Below are 12,500 nucleotides of genomic sequence, written 5' to 3'. Positions count from 1 at the left end.
CAATGATTCCATGCAAAGGCTTGGGCTTCAGGGCCCCCTGACCCCTTGGGCCCCTGGGGCTGGGCCCGGTAGGCCCGTGCAGTAATCCATCCCTGACTGTACAGTAATAGCTAGGAGTGGTTTGAATGAGCTGGTGGGGGCAGGATACAGGTGTTTAAAAGTGGGCACAATGGATATGTGAAGGTGTGTTTATTGTCAGCTGCGTGTAACACTATGTCTCAACCGGATCCGGGTGAACGACTGTCTTGTATAAGTATATATAAGTATAAGTATAAGTATATATACTCTTTTGATCCCGTGAAGGAAATTTGGTCTCTGCATTTATCCCAATCCGTGAATTAGTGAAACACACTGCACACAGTGAGGTGAAGCACACACTAATCCCGGCGCAGTGAGCTGCCTGCAACAACAGCGGCGCTCGGGGAGCAGTGAGGGGTTAGATGCCTTGCTCAAGAGCACTTCAGCCGTGGCCTACTGGTCGGGGTTCGAACCGGCAACCATCTGGTTCCAAGTCCGAGGCGCTAACCAGTAGGCCACGGCTGCCCCCTAAATGTCTGTCTAGACTGAATCTATTAAATATGCCCATCTATTGCGTCATATTTCTCATTCAAAATAGCAGAGCAACCAGTAGGCCACAGCTGCCCCCTAAATGTCTGTCTAGACTAATAGATCCATCTATTGCGTCATATTTCTCATTCAAAATAGCAGAGCAACAGAAAGCTGCAGAAACAAAATAGAAACGGGGAGTCCGACAAAAGTTCTCTCAAAACGTCGCGTTGCATCACGCTGCTCGTCAGGACTCCTTACATTAAAAACAATGTAATAAAAAAATTGATTTTATCGCTAATGTTTGCTCGCATCGCATCCTGTTAGGACATAGGACATATGCTCCTGCCATAGTGGATCCACGCAGAAATTGAACTCCATTGGAGCCCTCAACACAATCTTCTCCTCTACAACTGAAAGCACAGATTCCTCATATGGCCACTAGGAGGCAGCATTCCACCATACCCTGAGACAAAGCCCTTCCTCCCCAGCTGACACACTACCAGCTCTGCTCACTCCCACACACACACCTCTCTGCCTGCCAAAGCCAACAGGTTACATCCACTAATCCAATTAACCTGCTAAACTAAACCTGCTGAACTAACATGAACAAGCCATTAGTAGCAAGAAAATTAATCACTAATTGGTTTTGCCCCACGTGTTGCTCCTGATGACTACAAATGATGACTTGACTTCTAGCGTGCATGTGTGCGACGTCACGCATGCAGAGGGAAGCTCCTAGCCACTGATTGGCCGGCGGACTCACAGAGGCATGTCCGGATTGGCTTGGGAGGGGTCGAGGGGGTTGTAGCTGCAGCTGGAGTAGTCGTAAGGGCCGCCGTAGAGCTGCTTGGCCAGCTGGACGGCCACCTTCCGGTCGCCCAGGGGCACGTCCTTCCCGTGCCACACGTACACCTCGCTGCCAAAGTCAAACACCAGCACCTGGACACACACACACACACACACACACACACACACACACACACACACACACACACACACACACACACACACACACACACACACACACACACACACACACACACACACACACACACAGTCATGTTCACATTAACAGAAAATAGACACTAATACATGCTGTGCCACTGAAGCTTCTACTTTAGGGCTGAGAATGTAGATGGTACTTAACTAAAAGCAGACACCCACATGTGCGTGCATGCACACACACACACACACACACACACACACACACACAAAAATAAACATATGCACACACACACACACACACACACACACAAATAACGCATAACTCATGCACACAAAATAACGCATGCACACACAAGCACGCGTGCACACACACACACACACACACACACACACACACCAACACACATATGTATGCATGCAGACACACACACACACACACACACCTCTTTAGAGTTGAGCATGGTCACACTGGGGATTGATGCCCAGGCCTCCTCGTGTGGCACCAACTTCCCCTCCGCCAGACGATACACACCGGTCGCCTCCAACACCCCGCTCTCATACATCTCATCCTCATCTGGCTCGCCCGCTCCTGACACACACACACACACACACACACACACACACACACACACACACACACACACACACACACACACACACACACACACACACACACACACACACACACACACATAATATAGACACATATAAATATTCTATGGATGCTTGAGGGTTGGCATCTAACAAATAAATGAACACACACACACACACACCACACACACAATATAGCCACATATACATATTCTATGGATGTTTGAGGGCTGGAATCAAACAAATAAATGATGAACACACACACCACACACACACATAATATAGACACATATAAATATTCTATGGATGTTTGAGGGTTGGCATCAAACAAATAAATGATGCACACACACACACACACACACACACACACACACACACACACACACACACACACACACACACACACACACACACACACACACACATTACCTCTGTACTCGCACTTTCCCCCGAGAAGGTTCCAGAACTCTTTGGAAGAGCGGCTGTCTGTGTTGATGCCCTCCTCCAGCACAGTGACCTGAGGTGCCTTGCAGCCCAGGTCACGCTTAGCTTGCACATACTGAGCCATCTCTGAGCCCTGATGACGGAAGGACACACACACACACACACACACGCACCGTTTTGATAGTGAAACAGGAGAAACAAATGCATAATTTCGTATGTTCATGCCTCAGATATGTTTGTAAATGCTTATACCTGTGTGTGTGTATGTCTTGGTGGGTCTGTGCTTGCATGCCTATGTAGGCATTAGTACATATGTGTGTGTGTGTGTGTGTGTGTGTGTGTGTGTGTGTGTGTGTGTGTGTGTGTGTGTGTGTGTGTGTGTGCAGTGGTGTAGTCTAGTTAGCTGTAGTGGATATACTGTGATCAACCCCAAATGTTAATACGTATCCTTGCCTATTTTTAAGTGGGAATACTGAGATGGTGATACACCACTGTGTGTGTGTGTGTGTGTGTGTGTGTGTGTGTGTGTGTGTGTGTGTGTGTGTGTGTGTGTGTGTGTGTGTGTGTACAAGTGTTGTGTGTGCATGCCTTGGCCTTCTCGATGACATTGGCAAACTCTCCGATCCACAGGAAGCAGTGTTTGGGGGTGATGAGCAGGAAGCAATCACCGCTGTTTAGAGAGCGAGCCGTGGACTCCACCAGACGCACCTGCACGTGCCTCCGACCTGCGCACACACACACACACAAACACGCACACACACACACACACACACATTAACACGCACATAAACATGTATGCACATAATAACACAACAAAATTGAAACGACCTGCACACACACACACACACACACACACACACACACACATTAACACGCACATAAACATGTATGCACATAATAACACAACAAAATTGAAACAAAATTCATTCCAATACTGAACAAGTCTACTTTCAACAAAATTACAGAGTAATCTTACCTCTATTGTTTTTTCCTCTGAAATATTTCCTCACCTCTGTTTAGTCTGAGTTTTAGTTCCAACTAATTGATTCATCATTTAGACTACATCACTCCAACTGGTTACCAAATCATCCACAGTCATAAACACACACACACACACACACACACCTTTGATGTGGATGAGCATGAGCTTGTTGAAGGGCAGTGTGCTGTTGTTGGTCACCACCTCTGTGGATTTGACACTGCGCAGATTAACCTTCCGGAAGTTCTCCTTACTGGCAAGACCCGCCAAGGCAACGTCCGCCAGGTTAGAATGCTTAGCCACTGAGAGAAAAGGGTAGAGAGAGAGAGAGAGAGAGAGGATTGATGTATTGTATTGAAACAGAGAAGTTGACTCCAAAAAAGGCTGCAATGTAACTCTGCACCAACTATGTCCACACCATATAACAGAGGAACAAATGCATAACTGCATATCACCAGGCAAACAAACACACACACACACACACACACAGACACACACACACACACACACACACACACTTGTTTATTCTATGTTCACATGTTATACCCGCATTGCTGTATGTCTATTTTCTTTCTTTTGTTAGTTCTACTGTGTTATCCGTAACACTGGCTTTGGCAACACTGTATCCAAACAGTCATGCTAATAAAGCATGAGAGAGAGAGAGAGATAAAAAGAAAGAGAGAGTTATGTTTAAGTGTTAAAGAAAGTGTTTAAGTGTTAAAAAAAAAAGAAAGTTGTCAAAAAGACAGATATGCCAGAAGAAAAACACAGAGAAAAAGGGGAGGGGAGATGAAAGCAAGGCCAGGATGATCCATCTCTGAAGGCCAAGAGTGTGACTTCCTGACGCCTCCAGAAGTGATTTCCTGCCTGATCAATCTTTAATGACACTCTGTAGAGCGCTGACTGGGATGGAGGCAAACTAGCTGCCTCATTTGAATCATTCATGAACGCTTTCACCTCCTCGAGAAACTTCAGCACTCAACAGATCTGATAACTACAGTACACCATCTGACACTCAATTGAGTGTGCTGATCTATGATGAGTGTGTGTGTGTGTGTGTGTGTGTGTGTGTGTGTGTGTATGTGTGTGTGTGTGTGTGTGTGTGTGTATGTGGCTCTGAGCGGATGTTGCCGCAATGTTACTCTGTGTGTGAACTTGTGAACGCACTGCAAAAAACATAACGTCACATGTTATTCCAGAGGATTTGTATTGATACACAGTGGGGTGTGTGTATGCAGTGTGTTTGTGTGTAAGTTGTGCCTGTGTGTGAGTGAGAGCTAAAGGAAAGGAATGTGTGTGTGTTTGTGAAGAATTCTCCACAGGAAATGAAATGGAGGTGGTATGTTTATGACCTTGTGTGTGTGTTGATGTGTATGTGTATGTGTGTGTGCGTGTGTGTGTATGTGTGTGTGTGTGTGTATGTGTGGGTGAATGTTGATGTGTGTGTGCACGTGTGTGTGCGTGTTGATGTGTTCATGTATGTGTGTGTGTGTATGTGTGTGTGTGTGTGTGTGTGTGTGTGTGTGTGTGTGTGTGTGTGTGTTGATGTATGTGTGTGTGTGTGTGTGTTGATGTGTGTTGATGTGTGTGTGTGTGTGTGTGTGTGTGTGTGTTGATGTATGTGTGTGTGTGTGTGTTGATGTGTGTTGATGTGTGTGTGTGTGTGTGTGTGTGTTGATGTGTGTGTGTGTGTGTGTGTGTGTGTGTGTGTGTGTGTGTGTGTGTGTGTGTGTGTTGATGTGTGTGTGTGTGTTGATGTGTGCGTGTGTGTGTGTGTGTTCATAAGCATCTGGCCTCGTCCGTCTCACTCACTCCGCTTGTTCATGTATGTGTGTGTGTGTTGATGTGTGTGTGTGTGTGTGTTGATGTGTGTGTGTGTGTGTGTGTGTGTGTGTGTGTGTGTGTGTGTGTGTTCATGAGCATCTGGCTTTGTCCGTCTCACTCACTCCGCTCCATCTGGATCCTCTTGGTTTCCACGGTAGCGATGTTGAGCCGCTGCTCGGTGTACGTCTGTCTCAAGTCGTCACGCGCCGCCAGAGCTCGCAGAGGGTTCCGTGACGACGGGTTGTTCCGAGATGGACGCACCGCACGCTTGTGCTTAGCCACGGCTGATGCCAGTCTGTAGGACACACACACACACACACACACACACACACAGAAGCAGACATATTTACATATACGTTTACATATATGCATACTGTACATACACAAAAATACATTCGCTGACAACCCACAAGGCTTTGATTTTGAATTTCTGGATGTAACTTACGCACACACACACACATAACCAAAATAAATACTTGTAAATACATGCTACACGATAACACTTAAAACACCCACACCGCCACCAACAGACAAAGACACTCTCTCATATTTCAGAGATGACAGAGACAAACATATTTTCCTGTGTGACACACTTCCTGCTCACATATTTGACAGTCACAGATAAGAAGATGACACAACAGCATTATGTGGATTCCTGAACCCAGGCACTGTCTGCCTCTGATAAGACACAGTGACAGATGACAAAAGGATCACACACACACACAAACACACACACACACACACACAGAAATAAGAAAAGAATAGAGAAGACAACAATGAAAACAAAAGAAAAACTGGAAAGAGAGAACATTCTGGAGAGGGGAAGAAGGGAAAGAAGTGAAAGAGAAGAAGAGAGAAGACTAAGAAAAAACAGAGAGAGTGGAAGTGACCACCCAAAGGAGTCTTACTTGGGTGAGTCTGTGTTGATGACACTGAAGTCCTGCTCGGTAACTATGGCGACAGAGGAGCCGGGCGACACAGGCTTGTAGAAGCGTCCGAACATCTCGTCATCGTCCAGCGTCATGACTTCCTTCTCCTTCTCCTCAGTCACCTCGATGGTGGAGGACCTTCCCTTGCCCACGCCTGATGGAGATCAAAGGCAACTCATTAAATCTACAGTCGTAAAGTTTTAGAAATGTCCTCAGCCTTATTGAACGAAAAGCATTTGCCTGCAGGAACCATCGCTGAACGTTAGAGAGAATGCAAAGGGAAGCTCCAAATCAGGGTCTCAACTTCAAGGTTGTCAGCTCAAAAAATGACAACATTGTTGTATGTGTGTCTGTGTGTGTGTGCGTGTGTGTGTGTGTGTGTCTATGTGTGTGTGTGTGTGCGTGTGAGTATGTTGTTTAGTTTAGCTCACTGCATAGTGTATTGCACCAGGAGCACAAAGGCCAAAACCTTAACGCTCACAGCCCTCTAAACGGTCATAACATAAAACAAATGCCATAACCCTATCCGCTAACTGACCAACCACAGAGACATGAACCCCTGTCAAAGGTCAAAGCTTAAAAGATTAAACATTATGGATTCCCACTGCGGTTCCCATGCTGCTGTTGAATTAAGAAGTGGGATTAGGCCAAAGTGCAAAATTTAGAAGATAAAGCAAAGGGAAACTGAGGTCAACCGTCATGCCAACAAATGTGTATTTAGATGAAACACAGCAGGGAGACACGCCAGGGTCCTCTTTGTCCTTCACTGGATTCAAAGCTCCACTAGATTATCATCACAGAGAGGCAGTCAGAGAGGGAACTAAAATTATGACTCAGTCAGATAGAGGTCAAAATGGGTACAAGAGCCAAACCCTGTTTGAGTCAAAGTCAAATGTTTTTCAATGACCTTGTCTCGACCATAGTCACAAAGCCATTGCGATACTTTGTACCAACCAAAATCATAACTTTAGATGCAGCAACCTAAATATTGCACAACCAGAGAGAGGTCAGCATGAAGCAGTAGGTAAAAAGACTTAACTCCTCTAGTGTGACCTTGAACATCATCATCAAGCCACTGCAATGACATATAATGCATTCAGAGTCGCTACAATATCCTTACGCTTAGCGCGGCTACATGTAGCAGCTTTAGAGGGTGAGACTAGCTGGGGAAAGTGTGTTTGTGCACGATGAATGATTGTGTCTGGACTGCAGTGACGGGTTGGCAGTAGGAGCTACGGCTGTTTACCTTTACTATGCAGTCTGTCCAGGAAGGATTCCAGCTTGTCCAGACGCTTATCCCCCTCCACCGCCACGTCAGGGCGACTGGCGATTTCTGTGAAGAGGAGACATGTCCGTCATACTTCTCCTCCCACCACCTCCTCCCAATCATCGTCATCATTATCGTCATCATTATAGTCATCATCATCATCATTATCGTCATCATCGCCATCATTATCGTCATCATCTTCATCATTATCGTCATCATCGTCATCATTATCGTCATCTTCATTAACAAAAGCCTCGAAGTGCGTACATCTGCCTCACCCATCACAATTTTGACTAAGCTGATCTCTAATAAGTAGCACGGAAACACTTGGTATGGTAAGATATGTAGAGAACAAATAAAGAATAAATTAATAAAATGTGATAAAATATGTGCCGTGATCATGTCACCTTCCAATGGCTTGACAGGAGTTCCTGAGGTGTATTTCTTGAGGACCGGAGGATCATCTTTGGGCGATATGGGAGAGACAAGGCCTGATGGGAAGGATAACACAATAAACAGGAAGCTTGTTGATCACTTCCTGCGTGTGACCAGGTCAAGAACACTCATCTTGTGCATGAAAGCCACTGGATCTGGATCTTTAGGATAATATACATATAAATAGATCTTTTTCTCTGGGATGACATTGTTTTTTTCATGGTTCACACTGGTATCAGCACACACACACACACACACACACACACACACACACAAACACACACACCTTTCTTTGCCATGCGGCCAGCGACTGAGAACTGTATGGAGTCGTTGGCGGCCCCCTTGCCCCTGCACTTCCACGCTTCCTCCTTCTCCTGCAGGATCTTCATCCTGTCGGCCAGAGACATCTTCGGCTCCACCTCCACAGCAGACTTCTGCAGGGGGGAGAGAGAGAGAGGGAGACACTTTTGGTTTTGTTTTTTTTACTGTTGCTGTTAATATCAGAATGCTTGATGATGATAATTAGCCCATTTTATAAGATATCAGCACTGGTGGAAGCTAACTTCCTCTGGAACAGCACAGTCGACAGGAAAGACCGGGCCAATTAAGGCATCATTAACATCAACAAGGCCGGACACCTGGACACTGTGAAATGGGCTCATTGCCATGATATTAGTTACTGTCCCCCCTCCTCCCCTTTGTCTGAATGTCCCGTGTACAGTGAGCTTACACCACTCAACCCGACTGTGTTGGTAATGCGGTAGAACTTTATTAGTCATGCCAACAAAATGTCTTTGAATGGAATTGAGAAAAGAACTGAGGAAGTGGGAGAGAGTGCAAACAAGACAGAGATTGTCAGTCAGATACTGAATAAGTGTAAATCGAAGTGTAAATATGTGTAATGTATGTAATATGTGTGTGCTGTGCATGCAGTTGAACTGATCTGAACTGTATCTACATTCACTGGAAGAGGTGACAATAGATCAGGGATTCCCAACCTTTTTTGGCAGGTAACCCTATTCTGATTCCTATTCAGAATATGTGTATATGTGTATGCGTGCGTGCATGCGTGTGTGTGAGATTTTATGTGTGTGTGTGTGTGTGTGTGCGTGCGCGTGCGTGCATGTGTATTCCTATTCATTCACAACATTGCTGTTGTAACAGCCAGTCGAGAGCGGGACTTTCATTTTCCCCAAATGTCCTAGCAAGCTAATTTGTTTGGCTATCTTAATGTGTGTGGTTGTTTTCCTACTTTGTCTGAAACATTGATCAAGCATGGTTCATCAATCAAGCCTCTAATGTGGGCTGTCTAAGTTTATGTTGCCAGATTGTAATGAAGGATCTGATTACATGGGGGTTTTATTTAATGTCTGCATATTTTAATGTAATTCACTGGTCAATTGTAAGATATCCAGTATCTCAGGCAACCCCATTTGAATTTCAGGCGACCTCACATGGGGTCCCGACTCCAAGGTTGGGAAACGATGCAATAGATAGGAATTGTTGGGCATGGGGCTGCTACACTAAAGAGATCTGCTTTTCTGAGTTGGAGAAGTGATTTGTCTTTAAAAGTCACTCTCCTCCAAAAACAGTTTTGTTTCAATGAGCATGGAGTATATTTATGTTGGAAAAGCTTCTTAACTGCGTGTAACAACCATGCTGATTCCATTACACAAGATAAGCAGAAAGCAACAGTATTTCATCACGTTCAATAGTGCAGGGAGAGAGAGAGAGAGAGAGAAAAGAGAGAGAGAGAGAGAGAAAAGAGAAAGAGAGGGAGAGAGCAGGTAGCCGAAGCTATGAACAGATCCACAGGTGCTAGAACATCACCATGGCCAACTTTCCTCTTTCTGAACTCTCATGACAGACTGTGTCGGAAGAAAAAAGATGCAATGAAACCCGACTTACTCTCTTAAGACGAGGCTGGGAAAATACAGAGTGAAATTTGTTGAAAAAGCAAAAACACAGTCTCGCGCGGGAATAGAGGGGAAACAATGTTTACGAGGTAATCCCACCCGCCATGGAAATAAATAATCGTGACATTTTGGGAAGAAAAAAATATTCCTAAGCAATGGTAAAGATCTGTAACTGCGCTGAATGATCAATTTATTAGATGTCTTGCCACCAACAACTTAGCTATTAAAAATAATTACAGTCACAAAGCGTGGCTCCGAATGGGAGCCTAGACATAATTAATAGCGCTACAACCCTACAAGGCACATTGCGATGTAGCTCGCTGGGTCTTGGCACAACACAAACCAGCCACAGCTCCGCTGGCCAAGTAACAAACGAGGCATCCGTCTTCCTCTTGTGCTTGTGCCGTGACTTCCTTTCCATTGTAAATCTAACGGGCGCTGACGTACCGTTGCAAATGTCCTTCCAAGGAATTTTACCGTCTCCAGGATAGCCTGCTCCAAGAGAGAAAACAGGCCGGACGTTTATTCAAGTTCCCCCTGCCGTTCGGTGACTTTCTCCGGAGAGAATTTTAATTAAGAGCATGACAAAGGGGGAGTTTTGGTTCACGGGCTGAAAGGTAAACCCAGCGCGAGTCAGGAGTCGGAGACCTGTATTTTTTGTGCAGCTGGGCATGCAGCTTTCACGCGGTGATGAAAGCCTTCACCAAAGCGAATTACCAGATGAAATCCAGTCCTCAACCACGGCTTACTTTCAAATTCAGATGAACTATGACATTTGTATGGCTTAGGAATACATTCAGACAGACTTTTAAAAGGTACACACAATAATAAAAATGTCTGGGAAAGAGTTGTGGGAGCTTGTGAGAGGAACGGGAGCCGTTCGCCATTTTTAAACATTACCCAAAATTCCGACCGTGGAACACCAGAACAGACATTAAAGATATAAAGGATGACTCAATTGAGCCTGCAGCACTGACAAAAAAATCTCTGCAGAGTATAGAGATGATAAATGACAAGGTCGTCAACACATGCCTGCCGTGGTTGTATAATGAGTCAGAAAGTTCATAAATGACTCCCCACTGTAATGAAATCGTATCAGGTCATTTATTATCGTGGTAGAGTAGTCAATGTATGAGCTAGGCTGGGAAGCCCCACAGGAAAGCATAGGAGGAAAGCATAGGAGGAGAGATTGAGTTACGATGTTGAGCTTTCTGCGTGTGTGTGTGTGCGTGTGTGTGTGTGTCTGTGTGAGTGAGTTAGTGTGTGTTTTAAAATGGCCCCCAAGGCCCCTGCAGACTTTGCACGTCCCTTCAACATCTGGAGTGCTCTGCGATCGCAGGTGTCCCCTGACAAACCAAACCAAAAAAATGAAAGAAAAAAAAAGTCTCGTAAATTCCGAGGGTTGATGTCCATGGCTGTGTGTGTGAAAGCAGATGATAAATAATGAAAGGCTTCGGTCCCTCAGGTGGTGACGCACGTGTGTGTACACACATACACACTTACGTACATAATATGTAGCCTATAGATCATGCCCACACTTGTACACACAGGCACACACAGTCGAGTTTGAGTTAAGTGCAAACACACATGCCTGCTCACGTACAAACAATAAAACACAAACACACACACAAACACACAGTTTATGAACATGAAAATTCTCCCAAAATAGAGCCAATCAGTGAAAGGCAGTATATGGAGCAAAGGGGACCTGCAGGAAAGAGGGAGGGCAAGAGAGAGGCAAGTAAAGAGAGGTAAGAGGAAAAATAGCAGGAAGAGAGAGAAAAGAGGAGAGAAAGAAGAGAGAGAGGGAACAAGAGATGTAACGCAAGATTAAATAGAGAGATGGAGAGGGAGAAAGAGAGAAGAGAGATAGAATAGAAAGGAGAGAGATAGAGAAAAAGAGAAAGCAAAGGAGCAGGAGGGTGCAGCAGGCCCAGAGCCTCACAGGAAGAGCAGCTTTCCTCTTGTAGTCACACAACACCACACCAACACAATACTCCATTCAATACAGAGGCCTGTGCAAGCACGCTCGTGTGTGTGTGTGTGTGTGTGATTTAATATGTGTGTGTATGTGTGATTTTATGAGTATGTGTGTGTTTTGTGTGTGTGTGTGTTTTGTGTGTGTGTGTGTGTGTGTGTTTTGTGCGTGCGCACATGTGTGCGTGTGAGAAAGCAAGGCCATGTTTATTTACAGTCATCTAATAACAGCTGGATCGTAGCCAGCAAGAACCAAACAATAGCACTGCAAACATTCATGAGTCACAGTGTTCTCTTAAAGACCCGGTCGGCTAACCCGGGCCAACTCATATCATCATATCACATAACACACATAACTGTATAGTCGGTTCTATCTTAGAGAAGCGTGTCGTGTTACTGTGTATGATAAGAGAGAACAAATTGTTGAACAATATTTACATTAATCGTATGTTACCTTTTGATACCTTTTTGATTTGAACACATGAGTAAAGGAGGAAGAGAGAAGGAAGAGAGAAAGTTCTAGACTGGTTGGTTAAAGAAGATGACAAATCAATGCAGGTGAGCATACATATTCAAACTTCACACAGAGTCAATGGTATTTACTCAAGCACACACACACACACACACACACACACACACACACA

General features: G+C 45.0%; 1 protein-coding gene across 1 annotated transcript in view; it reads right to left on the bottom strand.

The window, feature by feature from the left end:
- Positions 1-12,500, bottom strand: part of svild (supervillin d) — a gene marked incomplete in the record, with an annotated part of 80,620 nt that overhangs the window by 14,068 nt on the left and 54,052 nt on the right. The window contains 10 exon segments of the mRNA XM_076298007.1: positions 1,313-1,488; positions 1,938-2,083; positions 2,515-2,662; positions 3,118-3,254; positions 3,655-3,810; positions 5,455-5,627; positions 6,241-6,415; positions 7,508-7,594; positions 7,936-8,019; positions 8,250-8,397. Coding sequence (XP_076154122.1) covers positions 1,313-1,488; positions 1,938-2,083; positions 2,515-2,662; positions 3,118-3,254; positions 3,655-3,810; positions 5,455-5,627; positions 6,241-6,415; positions 7,508-7,594; positions 7,936-8,019; positions 8,250-8,397 — 1,430 coding nt within the window.

The sequence above is a fragment of the Alosa pseudoharengus genome, unplaced genomic scaffold (assembly GCF_046254945.1).
Source record: "Alosa pseudoharengus isolate Yale_2024_CS ecotype anadromous, Long Island Sound unplaced genomic scaffold, YU_APseudo_1.1 YU_APseudo_1.1_scf_21, whole genome shotgun sequence".
Classification (NCBI taxonomy): domain Eukaryota; kingdom Metazoa; phylum Chordata; class Actinopteri; order Clupeiformes; family Clupeidae; genus Alosa; species Alosa pseudoharengus.
The sequence above is the reverse complement of the archived record's forward strand: the minus strand, read 5'-3'. Positions and strand labels throughout refer to the sequence as shown.